This window comes from Macaca thibetana, chromosome 11 (genome assembly GCF_024542745.1).
Source record: "Macaca thibetana thibetana isolate TM-01 chromosome 11, ASM2454274v1, whole genome shotgun sequence".
In the NCBI taxonomy this organism is placed as follows: domain Eukaryota; kingdom Metazoa; phylum Chordata; class Mammalia; order Primates; family Cercopithecidae; genus Macaca; species Macaca thibetana.
The window spans coordinates 116,745,806-116,761,184 of NC_065588.1; the positions used below are offsets into that span (position 1 = coordinate 116,745,806).

At 48.2% G+C, this 15,379-nt stretch overlaps 4 protein-coding genes across 8 annotated transcripts in view; 2 read left to right on the forward strand and 2 right to left on the reverse strand.

Annotated features, from left to right (window-relative positions):
* Positions 1–15,379, forward strand: part of DYNLL1 (dynein light chain LC8-type 1) — a 151,178-nt gene that overhangs the window by 113,225 nt on the left and 22,574 nt on the right. The gene's annotated exons all lie outside the window — the stretch shown is intronic.
* TRIAP1 (TP53 regulated inhibitor of apoptosis 1) overlaps positions 1–15,379 on the reverse strand; it is a 252,413-nt gene that overhangs the window by 21,898 nt on the left and 215,136 nt on the right. The gene's annotated exons all lie outside the window — the stretch shown is intronic.
* Positions 1–15,379, forward strand: part of CABP1 (calcium binding protein 1) — a 219,151-nt gene that overhangs the window by 8,118 nt on the left and 195,654 nt on the right. The window lies entirely within an intron of this gene.
* SRSF9 (serine and arginine rich splicing factor 9) overlaps positions 1–15,379 on the reverse strand; it is a 298,394-nt gene that overhangs the window by 4,475 nt on the left and 278,540 nt on the right. Inside the window, exon 2 of the mRNA XM_050748170.1 lies at positions 3,974–4,244. Within this exon, the coding sequence (XP_050604127.1) occupies positions 3,974–4,161 (188 nt within the window). The 5' untranslated portion in view covers positions 4,162–4,244. The remainder of the gene's footprint in view (positions 1–3,973; positions 4,245–15,379) is intronic.

A 15,379-nucleotide genomic window follows, 5' to 3' on the forward strand; every position in this document is an offset into this window, starting at 1 on the left:
TTTTTTCAAAAAGCACACCACACACTAACACCTTAATATTTTTCTACAAGGCCTAGTGCCATAAAGTCTATGGAAATAAAAAGTAGCCAGTTAGCCAGGCATGGTGTTGTACGCCTGTAGTCCCAGCTACTTGAGAGGCTGAGATGGGAGTGCAGAGCCGAAATCACACTACTGTACTCCAGCCTGGGTGACAGAGACCTTATCTCAAAAAAAAGAAAAAGAAAAAAAAGAAAGTAGCCAGTTGGATAGGAGAGTATTTGAGAGTAAATAAAGTAGCTGGGTGTGATGTTTGAGCCCAGGTCAAGGCCAGCCTGGGTAATACAGTGAGACCCTGTCTTTAAAAAAAAATAAGGCTCAAAGGACAAAAGACAAATGCAAATGAGTGTTTTGTGATGAATGTAAAACTTTTTTTTTTTTTTTTTTTTTTTTGTGAAACAGGGTCTTTTTTTTTGAAACAGAGTAGTCACCAAGGCTGAGTGCAGTGGCTGGAGCATAACTCACTGCAGCTTCTAACTCTTGGGCTCAAGCAATCCTCCCACCTCAGCCTCCTGAATAGCTAGGGCCACAGGCGTGTACCACTGCACCCAGCTAATTTTTGGATTTTTTTGTAGAGAGAGGTCTCCCTATGTTGGCCAGCCTGGTCTTGAACTCACGGGCTCAGGCGATCCTTCCCCTCAGTCTCCCAAAGTGCTAGGATTACAGGCATAAGCCACTGCGCCTGGCCTTGGAACTCTAAAGTGTACCTTTTCCGCATGGTTTGGAGAACTATTTTGTCAAAAAAACTCTCTGATACAATTTTGCCAAAAGAGATAAATATTCAATAAAACTACTTTAAGTCTTTCCTAGGACTCTAGGAGAGTCAGGAATGCCACGTTGATTCTCCAGTATTGGATGGTAGAAAGTTATGACCCTGGAGCTTGGGTGGACAAGAGGAACTGAATGTGCTAATGAAGGCACTGTTCAGTGTCACAGGCATATAATCACTTATAAGATTTTAGGACTAAAAGCAACAAGGACCACATCCAGTGCAACCTTGACTACATAAAATGCAGACTGGGAGAGGCAGAACTGCTAGGATGTCAGAACAGACTCTGAATAAAAATTGGCCTGCATTCAGGTCGGGCGCGGTGGCTCATGCCTGTAATCCCAGCACTTTGGGAGGTTGAGGCAGGTGGATCACTTGAGGTTAGGAGCTTGAGACCAGTCTGGGCAACATGGTGAAACCCCTTGTCTCTACTAAAAAGATAAAAATTAGCTGGGCATGGAGGTGCGCAGCTGTAATCCCAGCTACTCAGGAAGCTGAGGCAGGAGAATCGCTTGAACCCAGGAAGCGAAGGTTGCAGTGAGCTGAGACTGTGCCACTACGCTCCAGCCTGCGCCACAGAGCGAGACTCCATCTCAATAAATACAATAAATAAATAAATAAAATTAGCCTGCATTCAAATCATTATTCTGCAAATTACTAGTAATCATCTCTGGGTTAAGTGTTTAATCAAGTTTTTACATCTCTAATGTGAATAGTATGCCTATCTCACAGGGTTATTGTAATGGTTAAATAAGATTACTACATGAAATGCTTTGCTTGAATCTTCATATCTAGTGACACCAAAAGATAGTTTTTCTATTATGAAAGGAATGAGGGAAGATGACAACGTAGCATATCATATAGTAAGTCTGCATTCAAAGAACAGAAGAGGGAATTCAAGTCCATTGATCCTGGCCTGGCATGGTGGCTCAGGCCTGTAATCTCAGCACTTTGGGAGCCCAAAGCAGGTGGATCACTTGAGGTTAGGAGTTCAAGACAAACCTGGTCAACATGGAGAAACCCCATCTCTGCTGAACATACAAAAATCAGCCAGGCATGATGGAGGGCGCCTGTAATCCCAGCTACTGGGAAGCTGAGGCAGAAGAATCGCTTGAACCTGGGAGGTGGAGGTTGCAGTGAGCCGAGACAGCAACATCGCACTCCAGCCTGGGAGACAAGAGCAAAATTCCGTCTCAAAAAAATAAAAAGAAAAAAATCCCTTGATCCCTTACTAGCTTTCTCTTTTTCTTTTTTTTGAGATGGAGTCTTGCTCTGTCACCAGGCTGGAATGCAGTGGCGCCATCTCGGCTCACTGCAACCTCCGACTCCCTGGTTCAAGCGATTCTCCTGCCTCAGCCTCCCAAGTAGCTGGGACTACAGGTGCGCGCCACCACACCCAGCTCATTTTTGTATTTTTAGTAGAAACGGGGTTTCACCGTGTTGGCTAGGATGGTCTCGATCTCTTGACCTTGTGATCCGCCCGCCTCGGCCTCCCAGTGCTGGGATTGCCACTAGCTTTCTCTTTTATCAGTAACTCTAAATCCTCGATATCCTGATCTGTAAAATCTGGTTAACCACACAGGACGGGTGAGGTAGCTCACGCCTGTAATACCAACACTCTGGGAGGCCAAGGCAGGTGGATCACCTGATGTCGGGAGTTCGAAACCAGCCTGACCAACATGGAGAAACCCCGTCTCTACTAAAAATACAAAAAAATTAGCCAGACCTGGTGGCGCTTGCCTATAATCCCAGCTACTTGGGAGGCTGAGGCAGGAGAAATTCGCTTGAACCCAGGAGGTGGAGGTTGCGGTGGGCCAAGATCGCACCACTGCATTCCAGCTCAGGGAACAAGAGTGAAACCCCATCTCAAAAAAAAAAAAAAACAAAAAAGAAAAACAAAAACAAAAGAAACAGTACCTGCACCTCATGAAGTGTTAAAAACACTAAATACAGGCTGGGCGGGTTGCTCACGCCTGTAATCCTAACACTTTGATCCGCTGAGACGGGTGGATCACCTGAGCTCGGAAGTTCGAGACCAGCCTGGGAAACATGGTGAAACCCCCTATTTTATCAATCTAAAAAAATAAGGAAATAAAAAAAGTTAAATACACACCATGGCCCTCCACCCATAGCAACTGTTGAAGAACCACAATGGCACGGTTACCAAATAAGTGAGGCATAGCCTTCTCCGGCTTAGGGGTAAAAATGCCCAGTTCCGGCTTTGAGGCAAATGAGGAGATACTAGGGATGAGCTGTCAGTTGACTCTTCAGCCATCAAAGCCTCGCGGTGCTCTCCTTGCCCTATCAGTAAGTCCACCCCAGGTAGGCTGGACACCCTACGAACATTTCGTGTTCCCTGGGAGCAAATGATGCTAGGAAAATAGGGTGCGGGCTCTTATTTGGCCGGAGTGGAGTGACCAGGTCAGCGCCACAGCTGCTAACCACCACCAACCACAGTTTTGAAAGTTCCTCGGCTTTTTCCGGCCCGAGGGCCGACGCTGTTTGCAAAATCACAAACACTCCTTAGAGCCGGGTTAGGAATCTAGAGTTTCCAAATCCCTGAAACCTTCAGCATCTCGCCAAACGTCCCTCATTAAAGGAGGGAAGTGAAATCAGAGCCCCACTCCGGCTGTTTTAGAAGTTTTCCCAAATCCCTGGTCCCCTGACAAAGTCCGGGCCCCGGCCTGGCGGGGCGGGGCGCGCGAACGGCGAGCTGTTCCACCAGAGACCCCTCCACGACCTCCAGCGGCATCCGCGACCCTGCAGCTTGCTCTCCAGTCACGGCGAGCTCCGGCCGGGGGAGGGGCGGGCGGGAAGAGCGAACGGCGACCCCCGCGCTGCCCCGGGGCCGCTTCCCCCCACGATGCCGCCCCAGGCGGGAGGCGGACAGGGCTCATTTGGACCCCCCGAGGCCGGTGCAGGAGGGCTTGGGCCCTCCAAAGGCTCAGCTTTTGGATTTCCAAGTAAAATACTGGAATAATAAAAATAAAGGAAGTGACGACGGCGCGAAGGACGGCCCGGGCCTGCAAGGAGGCTGCCTCATCCTCCACCCGTGAGGGGGCGCCGTGAGGGGTCTGCGCGGAGGCGGGGGGAGGGGAGCCCTGGGGGAGGGGACAGCAGGGAAGGCGGGGGCCTCAGGCACCGAAGGGGAGAGGGCGGGAGCCTCACCGGGGGTCTTCGAAGCGCACGAAGGCGAAGGGCACGAGGCCGTGCCGGTTCTTGAGCTCGATCTCGCGGATGCGGCCGTACTTGTAGAACAGGTCCTCCAGGTCCTTCTCGCGCACGTCGGTCGGAAGGTTCCCCACGTAGATGCGCCCGTCGCCCTCGCCGCCGCGCTCGTCCGCCCAGCCCGACATCCGCACCGCCCGACGCCGCGGGCCCGCCGCAGCCCACGTCGCCGCCGCCGCCGCCTCAGCACGGGTCCCCCCGCAGCGTCCCCGCGGGCTCCGAGGCGCTCAACCGCACTGCATTGTGGGAACGCGGAGCGGAAGCGAAGGGGTCGGCGGAGGCAAAAGGAGTTCTCTTAAAGGGGACGCGGCTGCGACCATTGCGCATGCGCGCAGGCCGGCCCCCCCCCCCCCCCCCCCGCCCCCCCGCCCTGGTGCGAAGGGCCCTCGGGCGCTGACTGGGAGAGCGTGGGGCCGGGCCGTGTGGATGCCATCCCCGAGCGCAGTTCACGCTCGGCTGAGGAGCTGGACAGGTGACTTGGGCTCCCGCACCTCAGTTTCTCTCTGTGGCGCCGCCTACCTCACAGACTTGTGAGCACTCACTGACGTGGGTAGCGCCCAGGACCTGCGGGGCGCAGGAGAGCTAAAGTCAGGCGGAGACCGCAGGCTGACCCCGCAGCGGCCACAAGGAGCCCCCAGCGGCTGGGCTGTCGCGGGCCCCAGCCTCAGGTCAGTAGGCCCCTGGGCCACCCTGTCCCCATTTTACAGTCGCTCAGAACTGACGGTGTCAGCATGAGATGAACTCCATAGCTTGGCCTTGAGTTTGTCGGAGTCGAGCGAGTAAGACTCATAGTGACTCTCACAGCGATCACTATAGAGTGCATCCGACTTGTGCTTTTCATCCTCTCCCGGGAGGAGACTGAGGCCACAGAGGGTCAGGAATGGAACCCAAAGCCATGCTCGCATCCTAAGTACCGAGTCCTTACGGAGCTCAGGTAGACACCCACCTTGGCACTTACTTTTCCACATTCACATCCCAGAACGCGGAGCATTGAACCCAGGGACCTTACAGTGAGGCCTTGCACCAGAAGACTTTTTGTTTGTTTTTGATACAGGGTCTTACTCTGTTGCTCAGGCTGGAGTGCAGTGGCGCGAACACTGCAGTCTCGATCTCGCTGGACTCAGGTGATCCTCCCATCTCGGGACACCCTGAGAGGTCTGCGCTGCCTCAGGCTATTTACTATTTTTTGTAGAGAGGCTGGTCTCGAACTCCTGGGCTCAAGCGATCCTCCAGCCTTGGCCTCACAAAGTGTTGGATTACCGGCTTGAACCGCGTGTCCAGCTGGAATACTCCTAATCTAAAGACTTTTCAATGCCGGGCGCGGTGGCTCAAGCCTGTAATCCCAGCACTTTGGGAGGCCGAGACGGGCGGATCACGAGGTCAGGAGATCGAGACCATCCTGGCTAACACGGTGAAACCCCGTCTCTACTAAAAATACAAAAACTTAGCCGGGCGAGGTGGCAGGCGCCTGTAGTCCCAGCTACTCGGGAGGCTGAGGCAGGAGAATGGCGTAAACCCGGGAGGCGGAGCTTGCAGTGAGCTGAGATCTGGCCACTGTACTCCTCCAGCCTGGACGGCAGAGCGAGACTCCGTCTCAAAAAAAAAAAAAAAAAAAAAAAAAAAAAAGACTTTTCAGACTGGGTGCGATGGCTCACGCCTGTAATCCCAACACTTTGAGAGGCCAAGGTGGGCGCATCACTTGAGGTCAGGAGTTCGAGACTAGCCTGAGCAACATGGGGAAACCCCATCTCTACTAAAAATCCAAAAATTAGCTGGGCGTGGTAGCGTGTTCCTATAATCCCCAGTTATGGGGGAGGCTGAGGCAGGAGAATTGCTTGAATCCGGGAGGCAGAGGTTGCAGTGAGCCAAGATCACGCCACTGCACTGCATCCTGGGCGACAGAGTGATACTGTCTCAAAAATAAAGATTTTTCCTATTAAAAATGAAACCTGGCCAGGCGTGGTGGCTCATGCCTGTAATCCCAGCACTTTTGGAGGCTAAGGTGGGTGGATCACTTGAGACCAGGAGTTCGAGACCAGCCTGGACAACATGGCAAGACCCTCCTCTCTCTACTAAAAATACAAAAAAAAAAAAAAAAAAAAAATTAGCCAGGCTTGGTGGCACACCTGTAGTCCCAGCTGCTTAGGAGGATGAGGCATGAGAATTGCTTGAATCTAGGAGGCAGAGGTTGCAGTGAGCCGAGATTGTGCCACTGCACTCCAGCCTGGGTGACAGAAGGAGACTCAAAAACAAGACAAAACAAACAAACAAAGGGACTAAAACCAAACATTTAATTAGAAGGTAGTTGATTTCTCATTATATCATCTGAGCGTTTTAAAATCAAAACAAACCAAAAATTAGACACCTACATATACTATGGAGTATATATAGTTTTTGGAATACAAGTTGATGGTATACATCAGGCTTTCATAATATACATATACCCTTTGATCTTGTAATTCTGCTTGTAGGATTTTTTTTTTTTTTTTTTTTTGATTATACCCTTTGATCTTGTAATTCTGCTTGTAGGATTTTTTTTTTTTTTTTTTTTTTTTTTTTTTTTTTTTGAGACGGAGTCTTGCTCTGCCGCCCAGGCTGGAGTGCAGTGGCATGATCTCGGCTCACTGTAAGCTCCGCCTCCCGGGTTCATGCCATTCTCCTGCCTCAGCTTCCCAAGTAGCTGGGACTACAGGTGCCCGCCACCACGCCTGGTTAATTTTTTTATATTTTTAATAGAGACAGGGTTTCACCGTGTTAGCCAGGATGATCTCGATCTCCTGACCTCGTGATCTGCCCACCTCAGCCTCCCAAACTGCTGGGATTACAGGCATGAGCCACCGCGCCCGGCTGCTTGTAGGATTTTTATCAGATGGAAATAAGCAAGAGATTCTCATAATAAATTACATGTGTATGTTTATCATTGCATTCTGTGCAATTAAAAAAATTAAACTTGATAATAAGGGAGTGGATCAACACATTAACAACTTTGAATGTTACACAATTAAGTCATGTTTTTAATATGACAGGGATATTAAAGTCACACTAATTTACAGTTAAAGTGACTTGAAAGTGGTGTTTAGGCCGGGCGCGGTGGCTCAAGCCTGTAATCCCAGCACTTTGGGAGGCCGAGGCGGGCGGATCACAAGGTCAGGAGATCGAGACCACAGTGAAACCCCGTCTCTACTAAAAATACAAAAAATTAGCCGGGCGCGGTGGCGGGCGCCTGTAGTCCCAGCTACTCAGGAGGCTGAGGCAGGAGAATGGCGGGAACCCGGGAGGCGGAGCTTGCAGTGAGCCGAGATCGCGCCACTGCACTCCAGCCTGGGCAACAGCGTGAGACTCCGTCTCAAAAAAAAAAAAAAAAAAAAAGAAAGTGGTGTTTAATATATACACATAGATAGTATACTTGCTGCTTGTAACAAACAGAAAAGACTTTCCAAATGTTGTGGAGATATCTCTTGATGGCAGTGATTTCTATGTTTTTATTTATGCTTTTCTGTATTTCTCAAATTGTAATTAGCATGCACTACTTTTATAACTGGAATAAAACACAATAAATGATTCCTAAAATAAAACCATTATAACTGTCTGTTGTATTCTGGATTTTGTAAAGCGTCTAGCTGTTCTCTAGGCAAGCAGGGAAGAGCCCTAGCCAAATACAATCTCGAGTCTAAGTATACAGCCTTATAGGAGCTTACATATCCTAAAGGCATCCAAAAGTCCAGATGCCTCCTCATTTTGGGTGGTGTGCTTAGGTGTATTAATACCATTCTCTGAGTCCCACCACTCCTATGTGATTGTTACCTGGAAAGACAAAAAAAAAAAAAAAAAAAAAAAAGGGCTGTTGCAGACAACTGGGCAGTCTCCTAGGGAGAGAGAAAGAGTCAGCTAAGTGACTCAATAGGACTGTAGGTGGAAAACTGCTTGCAAATAATAGTAATTCAGCTTTAATTGTGCAAAGTCCTGCAGCATGCAATCTCCAAAGGAGTTCAGTTACCCAGCAGAAAATACAGGGATGTGGTTAGTACAGGCTTCTTGGATTAGACAGAGCACAGCTAAATCATTAAGAGGTCTTTATGATCATCCATGAAACTGCCTTTATTCCTGTACTGACCTTTGCAGGTTAGAACACAAATGAGGTCACAATTACGACTTCATGCTCAAAGGGTTCATAGGTTCCATTCTCCGCTGAGGCCAGTGACTCTAGGCAGGGACACCTTTTAAACTTTTTGTTCATCTAGATATTCAACATTATTTATGATTTAGGTCCTGTATGAGGCCCAGGGCATGCAATAATACAGCTCTGTCCTTGAGTTGTGTATATAAGTTGCTCATGTAGATAAGTTGGTCATGTAGAGTACAGTTGTAATAAGGATAAGCTGCTTGAAACTACATTGGAGGGCCACCCACCACAGTCTTAGAGATTCTAAGGAAGGCTTCTGGGAGATGTTTAGATAAGAGTCTTGAAGAACCAGTAGGAGTTAACCAGGGGGAAGAGGGAAGGGCATTTCAGACAAAAAGGAAGGCATGACTGCTGGGTGCAGTGGCAGTAATCCCAGCACTTTGGGAGGCTGAGGCAGGAGGATGGCTTGAGTCCAGGAGTTTGAGACCAGCCTGGGCAATGTAGTGAGACCCTTATCTCTACAAAAAATTTAAAAACTGCTAGACCTGGTGGCTCATGCCTGTAATCCCAGCACTTTGGGGAGGCCAAGGTGGGTGGATCACTTGAGGTCAGGAGTTTAAGACCAGCCTGGTCAACATGGCAAAACCTCATCTCTACTAAAAACACAAAAATTAGTCGGGGGTGGCGGCGCACGCCTGTAATCCCAGATACTTGGGAAGCTGAGGCAGGAGAATTGCTTGAACCTGAGGGGCAGCGGTTGCAGTGAGCCGAGATTGCGCCACTGAACTCCAGCCTGGTCAACACTGAGACTCTGTCTCAAAAAAAAAAAAAAATTAAAATTTATCTAGGCATGGTAACGTGCACCTGTGGTCCCAGCTACTTGATCTCGAACTCTTGAGCTCAAGTGATCTGCCCATCTCGGCCTCCCAAAGTGCTGGGATTACAGGCATAAGCCACTGCACCCGACAGTCCCAGCTACTTAAGAGGCTGAGGTGGGAGGATTGCTTGAGCCTGGGAGGTTGAAGCTGTAGTTAGCCGTGATTGCACCACTGCACTCCAGCCTGGGCAACAGAGTGAGACTGTCTCAAAACATAAAAAAAGGACACCATGAGAAATCACCCAAATAGGAGAGAATGTGGACACCAGGGAAAATCCCTACCAGTGTGACTAGGGCAAGGAGTTCAAGTAGGGAAGAAGAGAGGAGCTGAGGCTTGGGCGAGTAAGGCATAGTGGACTATATTATAGAATTTGGACACTACCGAGGGCAGCGAGCAGCTGTTGAAGGGTTTTAGGAGTTATGATTCGAGAAGACCCTCTCAGCTGGAAATAGCAGAGGAGGTTGGAGAAATGGAGTAGGAGAGGAGACAGAGCTAATTTGACTAGATGGCAGCTGCAGGATAAGGGAAGGAACTGGAGTAAGGGAGAGATGTGGCAACAGTTGCTATTATTGGGGGAACTTGGGGAAAGGGGAGCCTTAACTAAAGGGACAGTGTAAGAAATATCACTGTGTAATTGCCGTGTAAGTGTGCTTCTGTGACTTCACAGATCCTTGTATTAAAATTTTACATTGGCCGAGCGCGGTGGCTCAAGCCTGTAATCCCAGCACTTTGGGAGGCCGAGACGGGTGGATCACGAGGTCAGGAGATCGAGACCATCCTGGCGAACACGGTGAAACCCCGTCTCTACTAAAAAATACAAAAAAACTAGCCGGGCGAGGTGGTGGGCGCCTGTAGTCCCAGCTACTTGGGAGGCTGAGGCAGGAGAATGGCGTAAACCCGGAGGGCGGAGCTTGCAGTGAGCTGAGATCCGGCCACTGCACTCCAGCCTGGGCGACAGAGCCAGACTCCATCTCAAAAAAAAAAAAAAAAAAAAAAAAAAATTTACATTATCCATGAATGATTTTGGAGTTGGATTCTTACTGTTTTGAGGGAATGTGCCTGTGTGCTCAGATTAGTCTAAAAATGAGTATTGGCCGGGTGCGGTGGCTCAAGCCTGTAATCCCAGCACTTTGGGAGGCCGAGACTGGCGGATCACGAGGTTAGGAGATCGAGACCATCCTGGCTAACACAGTGAAACCCCGTCTCTACTAAAAAATAAAAAATAAAACATAATAATAAATAAATAAAAACTAGCCAGGCAAGGTGGCGGGCACCTGTAGTCCCAGCTACTCGGGAGGCTGAGGCAGGAGAATGGTGTAAATCTGGGAGGCGGAGCTTGCAGTGAGCTGAGATCCGGCCACTGCACTCCAGCCTGGGCAATAGAGCGAGACTCCGTCTCAAAAAAAATAAATAAATAAATAAAAATGAGTATAGGATAAGAGAGGGCTAGCCTCACATGGCCCATTGACTAGCAGGCTACAGGGGAAAGGAATGGGGGAGTGGAAGGCACAGGAGCGAGTACAGGGAGACAGCTGAGAGACCACTGCAATCCTCCAAGCAAGAGATGCCTGCTGCCTGAGTTAAGGTGATGGAGATGCAGGGATACTGAGGAAATAAGAGATCCCAAGGAGATGAAGTCACAGGACTTGGAGGTGGATTGGATGTGGGAGCTGAGGAAGGAGGAAGAGTCCACGTTGATCCCAGGTTCCTGGCCTGAGGAACTGATTGGGAGTATTATCAGTCTGAGAAATAAAGCAGAAGAATGGACCTGCAGGGGGATGGACGATGATGAGTTCAGATGCCTGTGGACATAAGAAGGAAGGATAAGATGTATGATGACCCTAGCTCTATGTGCCCTCTTCACTGAAAACAGAACTCCAGGTGCATGACCTGATGAGACAGATGGGCATTGGAGTCCTCAGCTCCTTAGGACAGGCCTGCCTTGGCTACAAGGGGAAGCTTTCACTTAAAATATATAGAAGCTCAATAATATTCATAATTCCTTATATGATTATGCCCACCAGCCTGGGCAACATGTCAAAACCCCGTCTCTACAAAAAATACAAAAATTAGCTGGGTGTGGTGGCACACACCCGTAGTCCTAGCTACTCGGGAGGCTGAGGTGGGAGAATCACTTAAGCCTGGGAGGCACAGATTGCAGTGAGCCGATAATTGCACCACTGAACTCCAGCCTGGGCTACAGAGTGAGATCCTGTCACAGAAATGGACTTGTCCTTCTTTTCACCAAACTGAAAAGCCTTTAATGTTGGCAGACTATTAAGAATTAATGCAGTTCCCACAGCAAGCCATTTATTCTCCACCAGAGTGTAGGGCAGTGCCCAACTGAAAAAACAATACCAAAAAAAATCCCCAAACCAACAGCTCGGGTGATGAGTGCACGAAAATCTCAGAAATCACCACTAAAGAACTTAAAGAACTTATCCATATAACCAAACACCACCTGTTCCCCAAAAACCTATTGAAATAAAATTTAAAACAAAAAACCAACAACGCCAGGCATAAAACATGCTGCAAACCTGCCCATCTGGTTTTCTCCTCTTCTCTGTGACATCAGCACCCTCTGGCATCCCAGCAAAATATTTTCCTCTCTGTCAGGTTCAGTCATGAGCCCCTCCCAGGCCTTGGCCCTGAGTATCAGTGGGCAGAGAGGAAGTGATGGGGGAGTAGACCATCCGTGAGAAAATGAGGAACTGGTCCCGCCTGGCAGGAGAGCTATGGAATGAGTCACTGGGAAACGTGTTCCTGGTCACAGCACCCTGGGAGCTTTCTCTGTCATTCTCTACCACTGTACTTGTGTGATGGAGTAAAATAAAACATATTCTGGAAAGCTACATAATAAAGAATTGAGCCATGCAGGGGAGGAAGGAGAGAAACAGCAGCAGAACTAGGATGTTTGGAAGAGAGTTTGGAATGGGGGTGAGCTTTAGGAAAGCAAGTGTCAAGTGTGGGAGGATTGGAAGAGAAAAATGGGAAAGATAATTCAAGATTTGCAGTATATTGTGAATATAATTCCCCTCTGGTGTTTTTTTCAGAGATTGCAAAAAATCTTTAACATTATTTTTCAATTATTTTTAGATAATGAACTGGTGTTTTCTTTGAATATGGCCAAACAGGTGGGAACACAAGGGCCTGCTTTTATATGAAGTCTCTTAGAGTGAACATACTGTATTTGTAGCAGCTCGGTTGCTTTATTTTTACTAACTTGTTCAATTCTGAGATGGAGTCCTCAAATAGCTTTTTATATCAGGGCTTCCTTTTCTTGGATTAATGGGCTTCTGGGATCAGTGAACTCCTGCCTCCCTGCACCCTCAACTTCCACCTCCTGACCCTGATCCTGCAGTCGTAAGAGTTGTATGCAAAATATTGTATATGGGCAGAAAAGTGTTTTTATTCTGGGGAGACTCTCCATGCAACACTGTCCCACAGAACTTTCTAGGATGATGAAAACATTCTATATTTGAGTTATATATGGTAGCCATTGGTTACATGTAGCTATTGAGCACTTAAAATGTGGTTACTGCAACTGAGAAACCAACTTTTAAAATTATATTTAATAATAATTAATTTTAATTGTAATAGCCAAATGTGGCTAGTGGCTACCATACAGGACAGTGTAGGAGTCTATCATTCTCAAAGGTCTGTAAGCTGTACCCCCACCTTCCCCCGAAAAAGGCCAAGAATCACTAAGACCAATCACTTTCCTTTACAGCCCTACGGTACTAGCACATAGTGCTTAGTAAACACCTGTTGATTTTATTAACTGGTATATAAAGAAGAGTTACTCTAGCTCCAGAAAAGTGGAACTGAGGTACAAAATGGCAAAGGAGCTCATCAGGTTCACCAAATTTCATTTCCTAGACCCTAAATTCCTTACCCTCAACCCAGAACTTTTTCCAAACATTTTCCACTGTAACAAACCTTGAAAACTTTCTTTACAGCAGAGTAAATCAGAAACAGAAGCAAAGGGTAGGGGTGTGTGAAAAGATTAATAACAGTGCTAAGAATGTTTTTGAATGCAACAAAAAAGGATGCATTAAGTAGAATCCTAAATTTTTAGACCCAAGTCAGTTTTATATTAAGCAGATTTTTAATGAACTGTGCCAATATAATTCAGGAATGACATCTCCAAGGCAAATACATTCCTTAAAGGTAGAAAACAAGTATGGGAATTATCTGGAGTTTTTTTTTCTTTTTTAAGTTAAAAAAAAATTAACTGAAAGCCAGGAAGCTTCTAGGCTACACATCCCCCCATGCTAACACACGTGCAGCGGCTAAACTTCCTTCTGTCTGCCTGAGGCTGACTCTCCCCCTCAGCCAGCACATGTGCAGGGCTTCTGTGAATGTCACATTGACAGACATTCCTTGCTAGGGAGCTGGGGACCAGTTTCTTTTGTAATTCCATCCTTCTCATGGGCTGCCAGTTTGTCTTGTTGTGGCACACTCCTTGAAGGTGCTAGAAGGACAGCAGGTTTTGGGGGTTTTTTTTGTTTGGTTGGTTTTTGAGACAGAGTTTCGCTCTTGTCACCCAGGCTGGAGTGCAGTGGTACAATCTCAGTTCACTGCAACCTCCGCCTCCTGGGTTCAAGCGATTGTCCTGCCTCCACCTCCCGAGTAGCTGGGACTACAGGCATGCACCACCACACCCAGCTCATTTTGTGTTTTTTAGTAGAGACAGGATTTCTCCATATTGGTCAGGCTGGTCTCGAACTCCCAACCTCAGGTGGTCCACCCACCTTGGCCTCCCAAAGTGCTGGGATTACAGGCGTGAGCCACTGCGCCTGGCCTTTGGGTTTTTTTTTGAAATGGAGTCTCGCTATGTTGCCCAGGCTGGAGTGCAGTGGCATGATCTTGGCTCATTGCAACCTCTGCCTCCCAGGTTCAAGCCATTCTCCTGCCTCAACCTCCGAAGTAGCTGGGATTACAGGCGCCTGCCACCACACTCTGGTAATTTTGTATTTTTAGTAGAGATGGGGTTTTACCATGTTCACCAGGCTGGTCTCGAATACCTGACCTCAAGAGATCCACCTGTCTTAGCTTCCCAAAGTGCTGGGATTACAGGTGTGGGTTACCACACCTGGTCAAGAGCAGGTTTTTTTTTTTTTAATCTGGTGCTATGCTTGGACCCCAGCCTTAAGAGCCCAGGGTTATGTACATGGCATCTGGGACTTTAGTGGCTTCTTCACTCGTGTCTGCTCAACATTTGTTCATTTATTCAACCCACATTTATTGAGCAATAGAACATTGAGCCTGGCTCTGTGCTGGGGACTGGTGCTAGGGATACAACAGTAAGACTCGACCCTGCCCTCACACCATTCACAGACAACTAAAAAGGCAATTATAGCCAGGCGTGGTGGCTCATGCCTGTAATCCCAGCATTTTGGGAGGCTCACTTGAGCCCAGGAGTTCCAAACCAGCCTAGGAAACCTAGTAGACCCCATCTCTACCAAAAAAAAAAAAAAAAAAAAAAAAATAGCCAGGCGTGATCGTGTGTGCCTGTAGTCCCAGCCACTCTAGAGGTGGAAGTGGGAGGATGACTTGAGCCCAGGAGTTGGAGGCTGCTTTGAGCTAGGATCTCGCCACTGTACTTCAGCCTGGGTGACAGAGCAAGACCTCATCTCTGAAGAATAAAGTAAAACAAAAAATTTTTTTTTTCTGAGACAGAGTTTTGCTCTTGTTGCCCAGGCTGGAGTGCAATAGTTCGATCTCAGCTTACTGCAGCCTCTGCCTCCTGGGTTCAAGTGATTCTCCTGCCTCAGTAGCTGGGATTACAGGCATGCGCCACCATGCCTGGCTAATTTTTTTTGTATTTTTAGTAGGGACAAGGTTAAGCCATGTTGGGTAAGCTGGTCTCAAACTCCTAGCCTCAGGTGATCCGCCTGTGTCGGCCTCCCAAAGTGCTGGGATTACAGGCTTGAGCCACTGCACCCGGCCAAAAGTTTTTTTTTTTTTTTTTTTTTTTTTTTTTTTTTTTTTTGAGACGGAGTCTCGCTCTGTCACCCAGGCTGGAGTGCAGTGGCCGGATCTCAGCTCACTGCAAGCTCCGCCTCCCGGGTTTACGCCATTCTCCGGCCTCAGCCTCCCGAGTAGCTGGGACTACAGGCGCCTGCCACCTCGCCCGGCTAGTTTTTTGTATTTCTTAATAGAGACGGGGTTTCACCGTGTTAGCCAGGATGGTCTCGATCTCCTGACCTCGTGATCCGCCCGTCTCGGCCTCCCAAAGTGCTGGGATTACAGGCTTGAGCCACCGCGCCCGGCCTTTTTTTTTTTTTTTGAGAAGGAGTTTTGCTCTTGTTGCCCAGGCTGGAGTGCAATGGCACGATCTTG